We start from the raw sequence: 23176 nt of genomic DNA, 5'->3' as shown, positions 1-23176 counted from the left end.
ATTTATATTGTGGGGAAAGGACGTCCCTCCCCAAACTGGACGTGAGCTATTGTATGCATATACCTACCTAGAATATTAAACTTTGTAATGCTTTACAATGTAATGAAGGCTAATGAACTTGTCAATCTAATTCCCCCTCCCCTACCGGGGGTGGGGATTAGACCAATCACATGATATAATACCCCTACCTTTGGGCATGTTATTTGGTTTAATCCCCCTAGTACAACATGGGGGTTATGTGGGGAATAGACCTATCACTACGTATAGCGAGAAGATAACAAATACAGAATCACTATATAAATATTGACAGCTATACTCTTATAAAGCAAAAAGGCAGAGATTGCTTAGGATTAATAAACTGCTCTCACTGTACTCAGCATGTGTTGGAAGGATGAGTATGGCATGTGATCTTTTGACCCAATGCATGCATCAGGTGATCTGTCTAAGTCCCCTAGGTAGGGACAGAGGAGGTCCGACATGCGTGCACGAATCACTACAAGTTCAGTGCATTACAAGTTCAGTGCATTTGGCCTGGACATTATCACGTGACCGCAATGATATCAATGTACTGAACTTGTAGTGATTCGTGCATGTCAGACCTCCTCTGAGGTAGGGGAGCAACTTCAAGTCTAATCCCCAACTAATCCCCACCTGGGGGAGGTGGGGCATTACTTTTACAAGTGCACAAATAAGTCTATAAAGACACACCCTCACTGTTAGGTACCATTTTCCTCACATGGCGATTTCTTTCCTTAGAATGTCAGCTTCTGAGATGATTGACTTCTTGCTTGAGGCTGAAGATACTATTACGAGAACAAACATGATGATACTTGAAGGTGATTTAACTGTTGTCGAAGATGCACTTTGTACTGCTGAGATGGTCCTTGGAGATATTCTGAGTGCTGAAGATTTGTTACCTTTTGGAAGTGGAGAAATATTAGTTGAACATGTGAGAAACATAGTTGTGTGTATTAATGAGGTGATTGATGATGAACACCGTTGTCACATTAGGGGACGACCACAAATACCAATTAGTGAAGAAAGCCTTATTTTGCTGCTAAAAGCTCATTTTTCAACTACAGCCATTGGGAAAATGTTAGGCGTTTCATCTCGTACAATAAGGAGAAGAATAGTTCAATACGGAATGCAAGATGAGATAACATTCTCAGGGTTGAGCGACTCTGAGCTTGATGATATTACAACAAATTTTATCAGGACGCATCCTAATTCTGGAGAACGATCACTAAGTGGCTTTTTGTGGAGTATAGGTATTCGGATCCAGCGCGCAAGAGTCAGGGAAAGTCTGAAGAGAATTGATCCCATTGGTGTGGCTTCACGCTTCCGGCAAGTTCTCCACCGGCGAAAATATAATGTATGCATGCCAAACAGCCTCTGGCACATAGACGGTTATCATAGGCTCATTAAATGGCGTATTGTCATACATGGAGGCATTGACGGCTACTCCCGACTCCCTGTATATATGAAAGCTTCCACAAACAACAGGGCAGAGACAGTTTTAGACAGTTTTTTGAGTGCAGTTCATGAGTATGGTCTACCCTCTAGAGTCCGAAGTGACAAGGGAGGAGAAAATGTGCTGGTGTCTCAGTTTATGCTTGATCATCCAGAACGTGGGCCCGGACGTAAAAGTTTTATTACAGGACGGAGTGTCCACAATCAACGAATTGAGAGGTTGTGGAGGGACCTATTCACAGGATGCATATCACTCTACTACGAGGTGTTCTCCTCCTTACAAGAAGATGGATTGTTGGACCCTCTGTGCAATACAGACCTGTTTTCCTTGCATTACATATATATCCCCCGAATCAACAGCCATTTGGATGAATTTCGCCAATCGTATGCTCATCATCGTTTAAGAACTGAGAAGAATCAGACTCCATACCAGTTGTGGACGAAAGGATTGTTACAAGGGTCAGGTGATGCTGCTGCTATACAAGGTGTTGCAAGTGATACATTGGTAAGAGTACAATGTAATTGTTTTGGGTGTTAGAGTGTTAGTTATTAATGTTTTCTTCAGTGTTATCACAATGTGATTTATTGTAGGAATATTTTGGAATTGACTGGGAAGGTCCCGTCACTGTGTCTGATGATCTTGATCGTGTCACTATTCCTGAGACTAGGAATTGCATAAGTAGAGAGCAGCACATTGAGCTAGCACATGCTGTTGATCCTCTTGAAACCTGTGATGATCTTGGGATATCTTTGTATATTATCACTCGGGCTTATGTTGAAGCATGTCAGTGACTGTAATTAATTTATATATAGCTAGTGTTTTAGTGTTTATATTTGTTTTGTCATGTGATGCTGAATAAATTAATTTTGGCTACATATTAATTAATTTATATATAGCTAGTGTTTTAGTGTTTATATTTGTTTTGTCATGTGATGTTGAATAAATTAATTTTGTTAACTTGTTATTAGAATCAATCATATAAGGTATATACCATATATTTGACGAAAGTGATGAGGCACAAAAGTGATTACATATGTGATGCCAACATTAAACTGTCATGGTAGTAATGAATGTGAATCGAAAAAACACTGATAGCTGATTATATCTGAAAAATACACGAATGTTAGTGTTAGCACATTCCAAAACCTCCATGGTTTAGTATTCCATACTCCATGTTTTCTTTAAACCGGAGTTCATCATCATGAAACTTGGTTGGCAATGTTAATTGCAATGCACATGTTGAGGCCAAGGGATAGTTTGAAGTGGAGCTGAAGTGAATACTCACAGGGTTTCGACTATCAAAGCCCAAAACAGGTGGGTAGTCACTGCCAGTGAAGAAGTTTAGAACCTGACATAGGCTCAACCCTGACTCGCTGCCTCCATCTGCATAAATCGGGGGGAAGCCGTTTAGTGTAGCATGATTTTTAATCTAATTACCTATTACCTTGTATGTTATGCAACATATCCAAAAAAAGCATATACGACGCTTTCTCTTTGACTAATTCAGAAGTTCCAGATTCTGAAAAATGCACGTCACCTATCAGAGACCTAATCATATCTGAACAAAATAAAATGGAGGTAACAAACAAATTAAGAGGGATGCCAACCTACTTGCTGAAAGAGGTGGTTGCATTCCTTCAACAAAGAATGGTTTTAGAATCTCACTGTACTTGGACATGGCCTCCCTCATCCCTAGAATGTTGAGCCCAGCTCGCAACTGGTCCAGAACTGCTTTGTTTCGGTACACAACGAAGTGGAGCAATAGTGCTTTTACAAGCCCAGGTTTCTCTGACATGGTGATGGAAGCAATGGGTTTGGTGTACCCAGCTTCAAGTGCAGTGTCGATATCACTCTGACAAGTCTGTCTAAGGCTTTCATTACATTCAGCTGCCTCGATCTTAAAAAGAAATCATGCAGTTATACATTATTTTTTAATAATGATAAGGTGTTCACCTGAGAGATATATTCCTTGACTTCGTAAGCCGGAACATCCTCCACACTGACATTCACCGATTCTGCACTCACGCCACATAAGTACTCTTATATCGGAGGTGCAATGAATGGAACACCACTGCTGCCTTGGAGTAACCCCATAGCAATCAAATTGCCAACATGTTCAAATTTCTTGTTCTAGAATAGCATAATTATAATGGAGGCAAATCTATACATAAGAATAGTGAACCTGCAGTGCAACAACATCATGCCTTGGCACCAGGCGATCTCCAACCCCCTCAAACAAAGATGACTTCACTTGCTTAAACAGGAGACACCAAAACTCCCGTTTTAAACCACCCCCATCTTCACCTGCCTCCCCAAGAAACTCCACCTATATTACAGTAACACATGCAATCAATTATAGTGGCCAATGTAAAGTACCTTCTTACAATGATAGTGTGGTCGATTGGAAAAGAACCACGCCTAACGGTGCGTAAAGCATCGTCGAGAACATTTTCCCGTCTCACAGTTACAGTCACTTCTTCACCTGTCACATACTTGGAGAGAGACTTCAGAAGGTCTGCTATTGTTGCAATTGATTCAGAACTGAATAGGGCATTCATTTAATCTCAACTACAACCAACTTGCGTAAATTACCTGTTGTTCTTAGAGAGAGAAATTGCACGGTCTATCATCTCTTGCTCGGTTTGTTCAACCTGTAGTAAAAGATATCATCAAAAATCTAGTAAATGTATACACTTCCCACTTACATCATTGTCAGACTCAGAAGAAATTGAAATAAGGGGCTCTGATGTTGGCTTCTTCGGTGGGGGGGAAGTGTCATCACTATCCCAATGAAGTTCTCGTTTCAAGCTGTAAAGCAATTAATGACATTGTTAAATCATCATTAATTTTTGTAAAGTATCAACCTCAAAGGAGGCCTTCTTGGTGGAACAGGGTCTTCAAAGTCGTCTGAATCACTGTCTGATTCGAGTCCACGGCTCAGACTAATTACAGTATAATTATACATAATTATAATTGATTAATGGCAAGTACCTTGACTTCTTCCACTTGCAAATGTTAACGTGAGCACGTAGGTCAACCACTGGCACTTTAATGTCACAGTGTAAACACTTCTCCTTTAGCTATTAGAGATAGATAATTATACATGTAGCCAACTAGCTGAAGGTGCATGTTCTGTATTTTACCTCATTAGAGTTTCCTGCTATAGGATTGACATCTAAGCTTTTTTGAATGGGTCGGATGAATACCCGGCCATTGCCAATGACGCTCTTTAGTACCTTGGGAGATGCTGCAATTACTGGTGAAATTAATTCCAGATCTTTAGTATTTGGAACACATCGAAGCAGCTCGAACCCTCCACACCCATTCAACTTGGAGAATGATGAGATTATGATTTCGTTGAAGTCCTTTGCAGAGCATTCTATGTCTGGGATTACTGTCTTTTTTTCTCCTAACCCAGCACTGACAAGCACATTTCGGTCATACACACTGCAGGGTACTTTTTTTGCTTCTGTACTGCTGAGACAGACTAACTTCACAGTCCAACTCTTGTGTTTCGTTGAACTCTTTCTCTCATATGGGGCAAAGTTTGCCTTCTGCTCGGATGTTCCCCCTTGGAGTCGTTCCCTGGAAGACGTTCCTTCTTGGAGTCGTTCCCTAACGGAACGAAGGGCTTCTACGGCTCTGCTGCATGACCCACTGGCACCATGCCTCACACCTAATGGATCATTATTAGTAAGATTGTGTATGCACTAATTATATAGCACCACTCTCAATTTATTCTACTCTTGATTATACCAAAATTTATTTGTCCAATGGCCATACCGTATAAGCTCTTTTTATGGCGCCACATTAAAATAATTACGCTGGTAAAGGTGGCTCTATTATGAGGTTGGAAAATTAGTTTCGAGTCTTTAGAAGAGCGCCTTCTAATTGGAGGTAAAAAAACAGCTTTGCAAATGGACTGTGCATGTGCATGGCACCTGCAGCAGTTTTCTTGTTCTTCCAACAGGCCTGTGCGTACGTTGCACACGTTAAAGAGGCACTGTGTGGCCCAAATGTGGAAGGAAGAATTCTGTGATTGGCTTGCTCATTTTACCTCTATTTACCAATGCACCGTCAAAAAATAATTACTCACACGTGGTGGAGCTCCATTAGGAGTTTCAAAAATTATTTTGGAGGCTTCATGGCGCATCTTTAGAGGGGCGCTTTAAAAAATGCTTATATGGTATTAATGTGATACTTATTTTCACACAATCACACATCACTCTAGCTCAATAAAGATGTGCCTTATAATTAGCACCATGTTAGCACGTACGTACTTATAGCTTAGTATAGTACAGAGTACAAAAGATCTACAGAGAACTCCATAAACTCAAGCTAGCTAGCTGCACTTAACACTTACCATGCTGTGAAGGCGTTGACAATGAAGTGGATGTACTGGGTGTAGTGCTCTCAGCCGAGCTCTCAGCCGAGCTCTCAGCAATAGATGCGAGAAGCTTAATAGCCTGCTTGACCTTGTCCTCCATATTACTTGCTACACAACACGTGGTCATTTGCTAACACGCATGCGCCAGTAATAATCACCCCAGCGCCACCGCAGCAAAAATGTATGGCCGCGCCCACTTTTGGATCGATTATTATGTACTAACGATCTTGGCCTATCCATCGTCGATATTTTTCGATCATCAAATATGTATGACCGCGCCCACTTTTGGATCGATTATGTACTAACGATCTTGGCCTATCCATTGTCGATATTTTTCGATCATCAAAAATGTATGACCGCGCCCACTTTTGGATCGATTTATGTACTCACGATCTTGGCCTATCAATTGTCGATATTTTTGTCCACTTTGGCGCTCCATAAGCATCAACTGAACAGTTCTAAAATTAATGATTTTTACTGTGACTTATGGCCCTTCTTTTTAATGGTTCCAAAAAACAATAATGTTTCGCTTTTGCGTTATAGTCTATCATGTGAGATAGCTAACCAAGCCAAGCTTTGATTCCAGGCCGCGGAGAAGGAGTTTGTGCATGTTCTGAGTTTCAAGGGCGGCCTAACTGTAGCCTTGAATCCATTTTAATCGGCCTGGATTCGAGGCTAGTATCAATCAATTGCGATTTTTGTAATCGATTTTCAAAAATCGATTATCAAAAATCAATTATTGAATTTCAATAATCGATTTTCATAAATCGATTTTCATAGTCTAAAAATCGATTAGCAAAAATCGAATTTCGTTTATCAAAGTCCATTAGCAGATATATCAATAATCGAATTTGTCAAAGATCGTTCACGTGTAAATCGAATATCAACTGCCAAAAATCGATTATTAGAAATCGATCTTCAAAAATCGATTTTATTTTGGATGCACACGCCAATTAATTCTGTCTGAATTTTGTCGCAAACAGCGTTCCATACACTGGCACTGTTTCTGTCTTCGCCAGCAGTCGCCATAACCGACATTGATGACTAAAATTAGCCTCTCCAGTCTCCTCTTACATTGTAGAATTATAACAACCACGTGTGTAAGCCAACGCGCATGCGTGCAAAAAGAGGGGTGGGGCTGGAAATAAATCAGTGGCAATAAAACACTTACAAAAATTAATTTGAGGGAGAATTATACAATTTTACACTTAGCACACTCAGCACACTGCAATGAGTAAATCTATAGGACCAACTATAGACTATAAAGTTGACAGGGTAAGCTTAGGAAGTTTGCTTATAAAATAAAACCCTAGCTAACTGAATGATGAAGATGACGATCGTCTGTGCGGTACGCTAGCATATCCTGTGGTGTCGACGGGCTCTAGCAGTGGAGAGTGTGGGTCACTGTTGAAATAGTCATCTGATTCAGTAACTTGTTCAGCGGGATTTTTCGGTAGTTCGCTTTCCCTTCTTAGCTCGTACGCAAGCTTGGTCTCCATGGTTAATTGTCTAGCTTGTAACTGGTCTTCAGATCTTAACCCGTACGCAGCATTTTTTTCTATGACAACTTCTTCAGTAGCGGTCTCTGCAATTTTCCTCTGTTCTTCGGGCGAGAGGACGTGATCATATTCTGCAGAGAAACAAAATAAGAGATCATTACATAAAACATAATACGCTCATTAACACAAACAATCAGGAGCTGACTCTAAGACAAATTGAAAACAGTATCTGCTTGAAGTGTCTATAAAACACAACGATGCAGAAGTGCATTCAATACGATGTTTCCTATAGAACTATTAGAGTATAGCTAGTATTAACGCACTGGATAGCACGTAGCTACGGTTACATTATCATGGCCACACCCAGTTTATTACTGAGCATGAACAATTATTATTAATGAGGAAAAACATTGTGATTTGCTGCAGAATAGTTAAGGCGGCTTTTTTTTAGTAAATATTTTGGTGACTTCTTAGCTCCACCCTATCAAGATACCTGGATCCGCCCCTGCACGGGGTGAATGCTCTATGAGCATCTTGTTGCTTACTGTGTTCATCCTCAGTGATGGCGACTAGCTCCATGTTCAGTTCCACGTAGCCCACCATGGTGCTCAGAACTTTCTCTAACTCGGCTGCTAGCTCATCGAAGCATGGCCTCTCCTCATAATCTTCGTACCAACATCTGGTCATCAGCGAGACACTGTAGTTTTTGTAAGTGTATAATAAATGAGTTTGCCGTTTAATGTGCATGTGTTTACATCTCTGTGGAGCAGGCAATATTCTGGGGAGGTTCCAATCTCTTGCCCTCTCTGAGTAGAGCCACTAGGGACATTGGGTCCACTCCAGGGTAGGGGGTCCGGCCACTACTGAAGACCTCCCACACAGTCACACCATATGACCACTGCATTATTGGTAAGATAATGGACAAGGCTTATAATTATAGTCGTAATGTCAAACAAAATTTATAACACTTTGAAAGCACAATATCTTTTCCAAATTCTGCTCAAGTTGCGAAATGCATAGCGTTTATAATTACTTGCAAGTGGTTTTAAAGATTCATTGCATTTTTCAATTATCTGCGAGTGTGATTTTACTCTCATTAGAAAGTATTAGCCGAAATTAATACCCGCAAAACAGTATGTCACCAGTCGTAATATCGATTCAATTCAAGAGCACAAACTGAAATCTATAGAGCAACAAAATGTTACCTGTTCAGAGCAATGTACTAATAGCAACATACCACGTCTGTCTTCTCGCAGAAGATAGCATCATTTAGACTCTCCATTGCCATCCATTTGTACGGCAGTTTGACTCCCTCAGCTTCATTCTGTCTAAAGTATCCTTGCGCATACGTATCCTCGGCCAGACCAAAATCACCAACTTTGAGGTCACCGTTAGAGTCCAACCTACATACGTTATGATTAACACCAGTAAGAGCAAGTCATTAATTTACCTACGTACGAGAATGTATGAGCAATGAACATTTGCTGAATGCACGCATTCAGCACGTAAGACCAGACAAACCAATTTACTGGCTTACATGCAGTTCCTGGCAGCCAGGTCTCGATGGATGAACTTGTGTTGAGCAAGATATACCATTCCAAGAGCTATCTGATGACACATCTTCAACAACAGCTTCCTCGCAGCTAACACCTATGTATACAAAGGTATACGAGATAACTTGGCACTATTGTATTGTAAATTCCATTCGATAGGCCGTTCAAAGAACTACAGTTGTAAACTCAAGTTATCGATCCATGCATGCATGCAGCTATACCGAAATAGCGAAACACAAAACAGTATAATTATATACAGAGAATAGCGGTATCTCTTGGGCAGACCAACAGCTATATAGTGGCTGTAATAAAGAGGTGGAAAGTTAACACATGCAGGTCCAAACACATGCTATAATTATTGGGGCCTATAAGTTATTAACATGGCTGTATTATATAACAATGATTATAAACAGGTTTCAACTGCATGCATGTGCAACACTTCATTGGCCTGAATTTTGTTTTTGGCATGGAAATCAAATTGATTGCCTTTTCAGAATCCTCTCCCTTGGCCAACTCTAGGGTTGACCTCTCTTTCTTCAAGTAGTCTAGTAGACTCCCATTGGTCATATACGGCATCACCATGGAAACACCGGGTCCAGCGTCGAGACACACCCCAATCAGGGACATAACGTGAGGGTGGTGGAACTCTTGCATCTTAGTGATCTCACTCACCATGCTCTGTACGTCACTCAGAGTGAACAGACCTGGAGAGAAAGGTATAATCACTATAGGAAAACTGACAACTTGTGTGTACCTCATTCACCCAATAAGGAATTAACCGAGATAGAACTAATGGAATTCCAAAGGTATAATATTTCTTTTTGGTAATGAAAGTGTTACCTTTCAGTGTCTTCAAAGCCACACCCCTAATAGAAACATTGTTCCAGTCCATTAGTAGTCCTTTGTACACAATCCCAAAGGCTCCTGGAATAGTTGGAACAAACCAACGTAATTAAACTGCTATATACTTGGAAGTAATTTATTAAGTCACCTTGACCGACTGCATCGTGCAGTTTGAGATTGGAGCTGGGAATTCTCATTGATTCTGGAACATACTTTACAATCTCTCGCATTTGATAATCTGCAAAATGTGTTGAAATTTGTATGCACGGTATAATTATTATAGTGCTTACCCATAAGATTGCTCCGATCAGATAGCTTCCGTATTCTATAAGAGAGAGAGAGATTTATCAACTCAACACGTACAATAATTATACAATTAACACATACGATAATTATATCTACAGCATCTTCAAATACGTACTGCAGAGACTGTTGAGGCACTAGCAGCTCAACCATCATAAAGTCCTCACCTTATAGTAGACACTCTCGGCCTCTTTTTTTTGTAGCGTCTTAACCTTGCGTAACATACACAAACACATATACAGGGACTGCAACTTATCACCAGACAAGTAAGAACACTCACACTGTAGATCGCAATTATCGAACCCAAGCCTAAACATGGGAGGAAATGATCATGCAGGTAACTACGAATGTCAACAATGAGAAAATATACACATTATAGTGGGAACGTCTGAAAAACAAACCATTTGAAAACATTCAAGAAATAGTGATCAAAACCTGCATTATAATACTCTAGCTGTGAAAGCATTATTCTTTGTAGAGTTAATACAGTTTCCATATTGTATGTTGACCAGACTACTAGCCGACAATGTTAAACATCTGCATGATTCCATGTATGTGTGCACATACTCGACTTACTTAGTGTGCACAATGGTGCATTGCTCGTCCAATTTCCAGTGTCACATGTCCTAGTGACATCTCCTAACAGGCTATATCCAAAGTTACAAGTGTACGTTGCAACAGTTCCATTCAGTCTAGTGCCATTTAAAGGACCCGGTTCGTACCCCTGCAAAGCACCATTGTCAATGTCTTCAGGCAAGTCGTCAGGGCAAAATGCTACAAAAATAAAAGTTTTTATAATTCACATTGAAATCGCTAATATTCGTTAATTTTGTAGTGAGAGAATGCCGAAAACCTGAAGTAATATTTTATAAAAACACTGTCTTTTGCAAGATACTAAGTTTAGTGCTCCAATACAGTAGAATCTCGCTATTCCAGTCTCTAGAGTACTCGATATAAAGGCCATTTAGTTTGGCACGGATTGCTAGTTTAGAGCAAAACTATCCCTATAGTACGTTTATTACTGCCAGATATGACGTTTTGGGTATGGTTTGGCAGATAAAAATGGATTAAATTTAAATAGAGAGCATAATGATTCATTTTTCTCGAGGCATAATCGCAAAATTAGTCGAGGTAGGGTCATTTTTAGCCGCGGCTATTTTTGAAATGCGGCCACCTCGCTATTCTGGCCAAGCTGCACTGTCTCAAGGGTGCCCAGTGTCCACAGTCAGTTTGAATCAGTACTATACCTGATAATGTTGCCATCTGATATTCTACTGGACTACATCAACTTACTTTTTATGCACACAGGTGCCGTGCCTGTCCAATTTCCAGTGTCACATGTCCTATTGGCATCTCCAACCAGCATGAATCTATCCATATCCATGCAAGTGTACCTTGCAACAGTTCCATTTGGTCTAGTGCCATTCAACAGCTCCATATCGTACCGTATCAAAGTACCGTTGTCAAATTGAGACAAGTTAGAGCAAAAGACTACAAAATAAACAATTTCATGTCATTATAATGTATAATTATAGAAACTAGATATTGTATACCCACAACTTGACAGCACTATATATATATACTCTATAATTATGAAAACACTGTCTTTTGTAGAGAGATAATGAATACAGTCTAATTAATAGTCATTTTGAGTCATGTAGGTTAAGGCTACGTACTGCTACTACATGTGCCCGATAATGTTTACATCTGCTACAATGCATGCATGGACTACACATGCAGTACCATATATACATGTACCCATGGCTTACTTGCTATGCACATAGGGTCCTCCTCGCCGTTCCAAACTCCATTGAAACATGTCCTATTGTCCAATCCATCCAGCATGAACCCATCGCTACAAGAGTAAAGTGCAACAGTTCCATTCGTTCTAGAGCCATCCGGGGAATCCGAATTGAATATCAAAGTACCGTTGTCAATTTGAGACAGGGTAGGGCAAAGGGCTAGCAAAAAATAAACAATATTTCGGAATGTTAATTGCATACATAATAAGTATCTTCTCGGAGCAAAATTAGTCAAATCCTTCAATTTATGCTGCATTTATTTTACTACTACACACACATAATTATGCATACTCAGCGCTTACTTTCAAAAACATTTCAGTTTCTGATACTGTCAATATAGAGGAATGCTAATCGCATGGATAATGCTCTCAGAGCAAACCCCAAAATCCTTCAATTTATGCTCGCAAGTATTTTTACTGAGTACACAATTTTTACTGACTGCACATAATAATTATGTTATAGTTATAACACGGGCACAAGGGATGTATGGAATATATGTGATGCAATCTGAGAAAACAGACCACTTCGCTTAGATTTTCAATTTGAGCTAGAGGCAAATTTGTGACCTTTAGTGCAAAGTGATGAATTTAGTTTTATAAGCTTACAAGTATCTATAGCCTTTCTACTATCTCTATGTGAAGTCTGGTGCTCTAAATCCAATTATTTTCACCTCAGTGCTTCGTCAAAAAACGCAAAACATAGGCTTACTAATGGAGTAGGGCATCTTTGAATGGCGTTTTTTCAATAATGCAATTTCATAGCAACCAACTTCAAACGATTATAACTTAGTCATAGAATGAGGTATGTACAGACTAAGCATAGCATTGTGTAGGCATTTCTCTGCTCTATCAGTATGCATAGAGATCTCAACTTTTTTAGACCAAGCCAAGTGGTCTGTTTTCTCAAATTGCATCACATATTGCACTGAAGCACGAGGGCGCCAGCCCCGAGGGCTGAGTGCAATATATGCCATGCAGCCCGAGTTCACGTGTTATAACTAGTTTATATCCCGAGGGCATAGCAACATAACACTGTCCTAGTAACACAATATAAACAGCACAAAAAAAGACAGAGACAACTCTAGACACAGCTCCATCTCTTCTCTCTTCTAGACGCCAGTATCTGCAGCGTATAAGATTGGCATGACCGACAAATGGCTTGACACAAAATTGTTGGAGTTTCAACTGAAATCTGCAAAACAGCCCCACCCCACTTCTGGTGCTGCAAAACAGCGCCGCCCCACTTACTGCTGCAAAGAAACAGCCCCACCCCACTACTCAGTGAATACATGGTATTAGCTGCTGGTCTACGCTCATAACCAAGCCAAGAAAGCTCGCTTCTACACTGCTGCAAAACAGCTCATGCCCCCAGCAAAAAGAGCCACTTCTAGTGCTACGGTGAAGCAGAATTGACATGCATCACGATGTCGAGGACTAGGTCGATCTAGGAACACAGAATCTTCCACAAAATGAATCTTGGACAATTTTAAAACCTGCATGGTTGCAAGAAGAAACTCCAGCAGTGCTGAACATTCATTCCTGCATGGCTGGACATACTTTGATACTTGTTATTTCTCATGCATATTAATTTAATTTTAATTTAATTGTCTGTCTAATTGCCAGAGGGGCGTTTTGCGGTCAGTGCAATATGACTTTGCGGTCAGTGCAATATGACTTTCAGCAGTGCAATATGCTTTATATTGCACTTGGCAACAACGTAGCAACGGGATATAAAGTATCATGCATGCATAATACTCAGTCCTTATATATATACCTTCTACGCACACAGGTACCGTGCCCGTCCAATTTCCAGTGTCACATGTCCTATTGACATTTCCATCCAGCTTGAATCCATCGTTACAAGTGTACATTGCAACAGTTCCATTCGGTCTATATCTAAAGCTACCAAAAATCCGTCCCTCCATGCTATAATTCGAATCACCGTTCTCAATTTCAATTTGACGCAAGTCACGACAAACGGCTAAAATGATGATCAAGTTTCATTTGTCAAAATAAGGTAGTACATGTTCGTAATGAAAGCACCGAGGGTGCTGATGCCTCGGTGGAGATGCCAAAGCTAAAGCTACTAATAGCTTTTATACACAGTCATGATGAACATCGCATTAATTAATTTGCTGGGTAATGATTGACCATGATTGTTGTTAAAAACGATCGATGCCAAAAGTTCAAGTCTAAAATTAATGGCTGCCATCAGCAGAGCCTTGCAGCTCTCTTATAGTAGTCTCGTGGACCAGCCGATATAATTATTATCGTCTGGCAAATTACACATGAGCTACAGACTTTAACTTGTGCAGCGGTCTAAGTGGCTGTTTGCATTGATAAGTGGTTAGTGGTTGGAGGACGCATGTGTGAAACCACATAATCAAATCTATTTTAGCTAGCAGTGCAGCTGTGCAGTTTCACAACGTACTACAAACACTTATCAGCCACTTAGAGCGCCACGATATTTGTGGCGCGGTCAACACAACTCTGTACGGTGAAATTGGCCAGACCCTTATTCAGGGTTTGGGTCCGCGAGACTAGCTCTCTTATCACTCTTGCAACTACCAATAGCTAGCGTTCTAGTGCAGAGCTAACTACTAAGTAGAGTAGCAACACTCATTAAACAAGTTTGGCTACGTGCTCCTCTGAATAGGCTGCAATGGCATTCCAAGTAAGCAAAACTAGGCATAAGTCGATGCACATCCACGAATTAAAATCCAAGAAAACATGACTAGAAGCCTCTTACTTGCACTTGATTCATCCTTGAGCAGCTGTAGCAGTCTACATGCACACACATGCACACACACACAAGCACACAAGCACACTATACCGTATACCTCAGTTGCTCATGTGCACCGAAGTATAATTATGGCTTATAAACAACCAATGCCGAGGGCGTAGTGTTTAAATCTGGGTTGTAATCATGCCTGGCCTCAATAAAAAGTGATTGCTGAACATCTATTCATCGGCATTATTGAGCCATGCAATTACTGGCTTCAATCACACACTTAAGTCAACAAGCTGCATGATGATTTTAAGCACACAGAACCAAACAACTATGACGGCTATTGTACGTACCTTGATCGTCTATAATGGTGATGGTGTAAATTTGTTGTGGTATATAGCAGTTTCCATTATCTTCACATCGAATTTCAATCTCTAATACTTCATTTGGTTCCGGAATGTCATCATTAATTATGGGCACGGTGAATCGAACATTGGGAGCTGAATTACCAGCTCTCCATACCAAGTTACTACTGTCAGTAGTGCCTTGAGTTGAATTGAAGTCATTTCCTGCAGGTAAGTTAACATGCATTTGAAATATAAAAGCTGTGATTTCCCTAACACAACATGTTCGTAAATACTCATCTGTTCTTACCTTCTGTTGCAGTTAAATTTCTAGTGACAGCAAAAGCTCTTGTCATTACCGAACGGTCTCCTCTCGTTATCATGAACTCCATTCCCGCAAGATCCACATTTTCTAGAACAGTAATGTTTTGAGCTTCAATCCAGGCCACTGTAGGAAAGAAGTGAAGTAAATTAACATTTATTGGGTATAGAACTTACATCCTATTGGTCTCATCCCAAACGGTAGAGAGTAAGCAATTGAAAGTTCCGGAGAAAAACCGTATGCATATCCCCAGAATGGTGTGTTACCAGAAAATTGTAAAGATTTAACAGAATTTGTTTCATTTAGGCCTATAAGTCTAGTAGCTCCTCGTCCGCATAGGAATGGTCCGGAACATAATTCACTGCAATTGATAGGAGTATACAAATCAGATACTATCGATGCATTTCCGTTGACAAGTAATCCCGGAGTGATCAGCACATGCTCACTTTCCTGGAAATAGCTTAAGGACAAATCATTTGGCAGACTTGGAAGACTGTACCGAGTCAGATAGGACTCAGTAGGTGGCGTATACACCATCAACCAAGAGGATAGCAAGGTATCTTGCAGATTCTGACGATTTTGAAATAAGCCAAAGTGATAACTCATAACTGTAACTGGACGTGTCGACTCAATGCTGCAAAACGTACGATTGTTTACTGGTGCTGCACATTCAACGAATTGGCCTCGATTTATAATAGCAGTAAAAGAGCTACCAGAACCTGAGAGGGGCACTCTATTACTGAACAAAGGGATCGGCTCACATGGGCAGTTGACTTGTATAGATACTTCATCACTGACAGAGCCTATTCGATAAATATCAATATTCATCGGCAAGTAATTTGGCAACACTCTAGGTTGCAAATCAAATGGGGCAAGAAGGAAACGATCACCGTACGTTGGGTGAGGTGGAACTTGTTCCACAAGATAAATCATAGTATTACTAGTACCACAGGTGCCACTGAAAACCGACAATGGCTTGTTGGATGTAATGATAGTTCCCGTCAAATCATTCGGATTACTAAGCATCAAAGTGTCAAAGCGATTGAAAGGTCGCTGATAGGATGTTTCTGTACCAGTAAATGTAAATTCTTCAGTTGAATTCACCCAGGAAGGATGAGTGTGCTGTTGTGATGGTCTAACATGAATAGTTGTGTTATTCTGACAAGGTGTTACGAGAAACTGGCTTGTACCAATAGCATTGTTTAAAGATGTATACGAAGAGAATACGAAATACTGATAATTAGTCGCTGTTGGAAATAATGCGACACAGTTAATAGCCATGAAAGCATCAGCGGAGGTCATATTATCATCACTGCTAAGAGCATATATTGTGAGCTCATCGTTCTGATTATCTGCAGTTAAGTTCAGTCCCTTTTGTCTATCACTTGTATCACTATCACCATCACTCCGTACTGATAAATCTGGCAGTAGTCCATTAGAGTCTCCACCAGCTTGCAATTGAATGATAGTGTATTCCCCCCTCCGAGCTGTGCCAGTACGACAGTACAATCCACTGTCAGGTGATGTCTCGTTGAATCCTATTAGGCCTGAAAACTTTGTTTCAATAGTGAAATTAGACACATTTTGTTCAGTCGTAATATAAAGTGTTATTTCAGCTCTTTCAACAGTATTTTTCATAAATGCAAGGGCAAATTCATTGCCTCGTGTTGTAGGAGCATTGGAATCTGTAGAAAATAGAGATATCAATCATCACATGACATGTACATACAGCTGTTGGCATAGACATTGCAAAAATAATACTAAATCAGCTCACCGCATTACCACAAAACCACAAAATCACCATACAGTGTTGCTATGCAAACAACATGCAGTCCTGAGCAATGATGGCTTCTAGAAATTGTATAACGGGTACTTTTTGAGTAGATCCTCGAAAAGTACCTGCTATAAGGTGGTATCAAGAGTAGATTCTTTTATCTACTCTTGGTGGTATCAAGGGCGTATACAGAGAAGAGGGCATGCAACTCACTATGTACCCTATGTACTCATCTGACTTCGTATCAGAGACCGGATATGCTAAAAATAGAATCCAGTATACGGACGTGAACAAGTGGGCGGTGTTATTTACGGAGTTATAATTATATATGGGCGTGTACATCAGAGCTGCCTTTGCTAGCTAGCTGAGCTAGATCCGAGGGGTCCGACACTGTAATTTTTAGCGTACAAGATTTCACAAAGATTTCAGAGATTTCACAAAGATTTCAGAGATTTCAAAGATTTCAGAGATTTCACAGAGCATCACTGGGGTTGAAGATTGAAAGTTCTACCGTCATTCAACACTTGCACTAGTCATGCACCTTGGTCATGGATGCACTAGCACTTGCACTAGCACTTGCACTGTGAGCAGATGCAATCAAGGCATAGATGGGCGTGCCCGTCCCCTTTTTGTAGGCAGGCCACGCCCATCTAGTCAAGACATGACACTGAGATTACAATAAGATTACGGAAAATAAGGTCAAAGGTGGGATTTCAGAGATTTCAGAGATTTCAAGATTTCGGGATTTCATGAGATTTCAAAAGATTTCAAAAGTAGGTGTACAAGATTTCACGGAGTGTCGGACCCCTCGGAGCTAGATCTAGTGAAGTATTATTTTAAATTAGAGAAGTGTCATGACCAGTCCTAGTCCAGCCAGGTCCAAGACAACCCCTTCGAGCGGGAAATTAAGTGCTAGGCGCATTGTTAAGAAGTACCAGAGACTCAGGAAGACAGGTTTATTGTACCTAGGTTTTATCTTCTTGGAGTTGCAACTGTTGAATGGTTTGCCTTTGCCTTTGACACTGCTAGTACGAGCCATACTGCTGCTGAGAACTAGTTTTACTATGCTGCAATTGAGCTAGCGAGCTACCAGTACATGCAGATACAGGATATATACAGCGGTTTTCAGAGTTCTTGCATCTCCAATGTCTAGAGCGGAAGTCACTTGTCACGTGATATTCCCAAACATTTACGGTTGGACAACATCACGGGGGAGCACAAATATTGCTGAGTCAGGCAATTTTTTTACATTGAATTTTCAGTATAAATTTTATAGACAAAATTACTCGTTACTAGTTATTCAGAGAAGTCTGAAATAGGAGTGTAGCTTTCCAGTATTATAAGGAACTATTATAAGGAACTGGTTGAAGTGGCTTGCCCCGGCCTGACTACTCATTTTGTGTTGCTGCAAGCTGATGAGTCATACAGACAGTAGAATCTCTCTTAGCTCCAGACATCCAGTCTTGTGTTACTAATAGTAGCTCACAAAACTATTTGAACTGCTTACAATCTCAAAGATAGCTTCAGCGGTGATGCAAAAGGCTTGCAAAGGCTATTTCCAAAAGGTTGATTTTCTCCTAAATCATGTATTGGAAAAAAATCGGTTTAGAATGAGGCTAGAACTTCAATCTTGTTACGTAACGGTTCATGTGACAGGTACTTCCGCTCTAGACATTGCAAATGCAAGAACTCTGAAAACCGCTGTACCTAGAGCGGAAGTACCTGTCACATGAACCGTTACGTAACAAGATTGAAGTTCTAGCCTCATTCTAAACCGATTTTTTTCCAATACATGATTTGGGAGAAAATCAACCTTGGAAATAGCCTTTGGCATCACCGCTGAAGCTATCCTTGAGATTGAAAGCACTTCCAATAGTTTTGTGAGCTACTATTAGTAACACAGGACTGGATGTCTCGAGCTAAGAGAGATTCTACTGTCTAGACTATATGACTCATCAGCTTGCAGCAACACAAAATGAGTAGGCAGGCCGGGGCAGTCACTTCAACCAGTTCCTTATATAATACTGAGAAGCTACACGCTTATTTTAGAGTTCTCTGAATAACTAGTAACGAATAACTTTGTCTGTAAAATTTATATTGAAAACTCATGTAAAAAAACTTGCCTGACTCAGCAATAATTATTAATTTTGTGCTCCTGTGATGTTGTCCAACCTTAAATGTTTGGGAATATCACGTGACCAGTGACTTCCCCTCTAGACATTGGAGATGCAAGAACTCTGAAAACCGCTGTATATAAAAAAAAGACTTTGATTTACCTTGTGCAGTCAAAGGTTACGCGTGGGAGTTTTTGTGGGCAGTTCTAAAAATAGCTCAATATGAAGTCGGATAATTCTGAGAATAGGGTGAGTTGCATGCCCTCTTCTCTGTATACGCCCTTGGTGGTATGGAACTCACGTAATTATGGTGAGGTTTGAAGAAGTTTCAGGCTGAAGAAACTGTCAGTACGAAGTACCACACTACATGTAACAGATCACAAAATATTGTTTGGTGCTTATCTAGTAGAGAAATATGTTCGGACACTTGATGGTCAAAACCGGTATACTGCAGTGAGCTTTAGTAAGTTCTTTAGCGTAACAATTTTTCGTACAGCACAAGTCTCAGCATAAGGCGTTGGTAGACCATTCTCTACTCCCGGTTCTATGAGTCTCCATACTAGAAGTTATGCACCATTGCTCACTTTTTATTTAGTCATGTGAATGTGAATGTACTATTTGTTTGCATAGCAACATTGTATGGTGTAAGCAGTGAATGAATTAGTATTTTGTAAGGTCTATGCATGTACTATATACCGTATAGCGGGTAAGTTTCGTGGGGTAAAAAATTCGTTATTTTCGTGGGCAGGCTGACTTCCACGAAATTTTAACTTAGGCGTGGCTTATCGGAATGTAGGAATGCCGTGCAGCCACGAGACTAAACGAAATTTTTACTCACGAATACCACCGTTTCTCAGAACCTATTATAGGTTCATTGTACATGTACTCATTTCTTGGAAAGTGTTTCACCTCCATAGTAATTAGACACCACTAAAGAGTTTACATACATGTAGTGGGAACATGTGCTATTATAGTATACATATATACCTGAGGGCAATTACCTAATTAAAGTCCATGAACATTGTCTAAATTTAGCCTCAAGACCAGCCGTTCGTTATCTGAAAGAACGCCTGGTCAAGTTCCGATGTACAACTTGTCTATATAATTGGTCGATTTCTTGGACCGGTAATTACCCGGCAACAACTGTATACTTGCCCGTGAATACGTTATGATGCTTACAGTAACGTGCAGCTATAGCTATAGTATTGTTGTGTTTGCGGTTACCGCAATCACGTTCACAGCTACTCAAGCCTAACCACTCGCTGACTCAGCTAAACGAGTTCTACATTGCCAGGCGTTCCTTCAGATAACGAACGGCTAGTCTCGAGGCTAGTCTAAATTTGCCCTTTCTCAAGTGTTGTACTTTTTTGACCTATAGCTTATAATTATACTAGGAGAATGTACAACATACCTTACCGCGTTACAATAAAAAAAATCTGTGTGTAAAAACTTATATGCCACTCACTGAGGTACACCTACCTTTCTCTAATAAGCATTAATAATGGGGAGAATGTCTATAAGCACACGATCACGGATAATAATTGCTATGTGGAAAGCTGCATGTATACGGTTTAAAGACAATGAAGAAGAAATTATGTTTATCGAAGGGTTTTCGGTTAGCTGCACGTCTTTGTGTCTGTTAATAAAAAAATACAAACGAACGGGATCTGTCGCTGACAACAGAACTGTTCGACCGCTCAGGAAGCTCACCCCCATACACTATAAGTTTCTGGATGACTGTATGACTGTTAACAATGAGCTGAGTATAACTAAACAGTATACGTTCTATTTCAAGATCGATTTCCGGCCGTTAAAGTTAGCCACAGCACTGTCAAGAGACCCAGGAGGGAGCTGGGCTGGGTCTGCAAAAAAACCCGATATTGTGCATTGATTTCAGACAAAAATCAGGAGGCGAGGCAAGTTGAAGACGAAGATCTGGAGTTTAAGGATGTGCTATTCACTGACGAGTGCTCGATTCAACTGGATTACGGTTGAGAGACGACTTTACAATAAATGTGGGATCACCTCCACCACAACAGATTTCTGGTTCCATCTGATATAGAGGATATTCCGAGATCGGAAGACAACACATTATAACAGAGCCCTCTCTCAGCTGATAGGCTGTTATCGCTGAAGATCCGTTGTCCCTCACGTCGAAACTTCGCTTTGAAGCAGGCGGAGTTGCTTTTCACTCTTCAACAGAGAAAGGAGTGTAACTGCAGTGGCACGAGAGGGAAAAAGGCCCTTGATGCCGAAGTGCTCCTTTTAATCAAGGCCAATGCCTTCACCTATTGGCCTCTAGAGGGGAGTGAGCAGAGAGAGATGGCCTAGAAAAATTGTATTAGAGCAATCGACGAGGGAGGAAGGCTTTTGAATTACCTTCAAAGGAAAGACTCCTCCAGTGGCAAAGAAAACGAGAACTAGTTTAGTAGTGTGCTGTATTATGACATGTGCACAAAGCTCCTGTAGTTTCCTTAACATTATGGGTTCTGTTTATTTAATTAACACCTATAAATTAGGTTTGCAGTACCAGGAAATCTTACTGATAAGAACGTTAATTTCCAGGTATGCACAGTCTGCAAACGAAGCCCTAACAATACGTAATGCACGTAATGCGTGAATAACGAGAAGTTAACGCGTGCACACGCTAACGCAACGCGTTATAACGTTTAACTTTCAGCTTACATGTACTGCGAGCGTGCGCAAATTGTGTATCGGGTTATAAATCTATGATTTCAATGCTAGCCAACTCATTATGCCAAAAGAACTGCACAGCCTCTAACAGGAGGAGCAAGGCATGAACTCTGTACCAAGAGTTGTTGTGATAACCTTGATTTGGTGCCCCCCTTCCTACGCCACTGCTATAATTATAATGTGACTGTATATACGTGAGAAACGTCAGCATAATTTTTATCACATCAAACCCTTGAAATAACACCGTGTGACAGTTAACCTCTACAAAGCACAAACTCGCAATGCTTTATTTTATAGGAGCAACGTTAACAATGTAGACTAAAGACTCCATTGTTTCACTAGATCTATATAGCACTATAATTATCAATGTACCTCACATGCATACAAATATGACACTAGCTATATAATTAACATAAACCCATGATGCATGCGAACTATCACAAGCACAATTCTCTGACACCGAAAACATGTGCATGTAGTGAAATAGATCTTATACACATACCAGGCTCTGAATATGTAGCGGCTTGTCTTCTCCGTCTGGTTTTACTGAAGCTGCCAGCAAAGGTGCTTGTAATTGAAGCCTCAGCAGTGGGTGCTCTACAGACTGGACAGTCAGGACAGTCAGGACAGTTGCCATCTTGTACTGACTCTTGTGACAGTGCAGACAGAATCACAATACATGCAATAAGCTTGTACATCACAGCTATATATAGATTTTCAACTCCTCAGCCTAGATTATAATTGTTGAACTTTGTATAGGATAACTGTTTTATGCCTATAGCTAAATCTATATATGTGACAGGCTCTGGGAAAACCAGACTATTGGAGCAGACTAAAATATGTGTGATTAATGTACCAAATAATAGAGCAGAGCATTGCCTACACAATGATATGCTTAGTGTTCACATACCTAGTTTCATACCCGAGTCATGCACGTTGGAAACTCGAAGCCGTAAAATGTAGTATCGAGAAAAACGACTCTCAAAGATTGCTTAATTAGGAAAAATAAGGTAATAGCGAAACTTTGGACGAAGCGTTTCGATGGAAAGAGTTGGATTTAGAGCATCAGATTTTACAGAGAGGTAGTAGAAGGACTGTAGATACTTATACATCAATAACATTTTATTTGAGATTTTATACTGTAGGCATAAATTTAGCTGTAGCTCAATACTAAATTCTGCTCCAATAGTCTGGTTTTCCCAGAGCCTGTCACATATAGGGTCCAGACTCCAGAGTGGGTGATAGATGGGCGTGGCCCGCCGTCTAAGTGGGTGCATGGAAAAGAAGGAAACGGAAAAAGGAAACGTTTCCGCGTTTTCCGTTTCCGCCGTCCGTTCCGTTTT

General features: G+C 40.4%; 4 protein-coding genes across 6 annotated transcripts in view; 1 reads left to right on the top strand and 3 right to left on the bottom strand.

Moving 5' to 3' along the window:
* Positions 1–2432, top strand: part of LOC135336073 (uncharacterized) — a 3133-nt gene extending 701 nt beyond the window's left edge. The window contains exons 2-3 of the mRNA XM_064531865.1: positions 757–1975; positions 2062–2432. Of these exons, the coding sequence (XP_064387935.1) occupies positions 758–1975; positions 2062–2262 (1419 nt within the window). The 5' untranslated portion in view covers position 757 and the 3' untranslated portion in view covers positions 2263–2432. The remainder of the gene's footprint in view (positions 1–756; positions 1976–2061) is intronic.
* A 46-nt stretch (positions 2433–2478) lies between these two features.
* LOC135336988 (uncharacterized) lies at positions 2479–3266 on the bottom strand. Its single transcript, XM_064532886.1, has 3 exons — positions 3083–3266; positions 2916–3029; positions 2479–2854 (listed from the first exon to the last, which is right to left on the bottom strand). Exons 1-3 carry the CDS (start codon positions 3264–3266, stop codon positions 2601–2603), a joined length of 552 nt encoding a protein of 183 aa, XP_064388956.1. The 3' UTR covers positions 2479–2600.
* Positions 3267–3297: 31 nt separating this feature from the next.
* On the bottom strand, positions 3298–6276 carry LOC135336110 (uncharacterized). Of its 2 annotated transcripts, none has more exons than XM_064531885.1 (10): positions 5835–6276; positions 4615–5147; positions 4463–4551; positions 4336–4413; positions 4177–4279; positions 4064–4122; positions 3848–4012; positions 3654–3797; positions 3425–3601; positions 3298–3368 (listed from the first exon to the last, which is right to left on the bottom strand). In XM_064531885.1, the coding sequence occupies exons 1-8, from the start codon at positions 5983–5985 to the stop codon at positions 3755–3757; spliced, it is 1221 nt and encodes a 406-aa protein (XP_064387955.1). In that variant the 5' UTR covers positions 5986–6276; the 3' UTR covers positions 3298–3368; positions 3425–3601; positions 3654–3754. The 2 variants fall into 2 exon arrangements, with proteins under 2 accessions (XP_064387955.1, XP_064387954.1); XM_064531884.1 differs by having other exon boundaries at positions 3856–4012; positions 5835–6273.
* Positions 6277–7011: 735 nt separating this feature from the next.
* Positions 7012–23047, bottom strand: LOC135334492 (uncharacterized). Of its 2 annotated transcripts, XM_064529701.1 has the most exons (18): positions 22336–23047; positions 15428–16936; positions 15240–15377; positions 14939–15154; positions 13632–13838; positions 11826–12017; positions 11350–11547; positions 10633–10830; positions 10224–10365; positions 10044–10078; positions 9902–9991; positions 9751–9834; positions 9397–9614; positions 8895–9007; positions 8595–8760; positions 8113–8255; positions 7903–8054; positions 7012–7488 (listed from the first exon to the last, which is right to left on the bottom strand). In XM_064529701.1, exons 1-18 carry the CDS (start codon positions 22529–22531, stop codon positions 7172–7174), a joined length of 4314 nt encoding a protein of 1437 aa, XP_064385771.1. In that variant the 5' UTR covers positions 22532–23047; the 3' UTR covers positions 7012–7171. The 2 variants fall into 2 exon arrangements, with proteins under 2 accessions (XP_064385771.1, XP_064385779.1); XM_064529709.1 differs by lacking the exon at positions 13632–13838.
* Between the last annotated feature and the right edge of the window lie 129 nt (positions 23048–23176).

The sequence above is a fragment of the Halichondria panicea genome, chromosome 1, assembly GCF_963675165.1.
Source record: "Halichondria panicea chromosome 1, odHalPani1.1, whole genome shotgun sequence".
In the NCBI taxonomy this organism is placed as follows: domain Eukaryota; kingdom Metazoa; phylum Porifera; class Demospongiae; order Suberitida; family Halichondriidae; genus Halichondria; species Halichondria panicea.
This window is presented reverse-complemented; position numbering and strand designations above follow the sequence as displayed.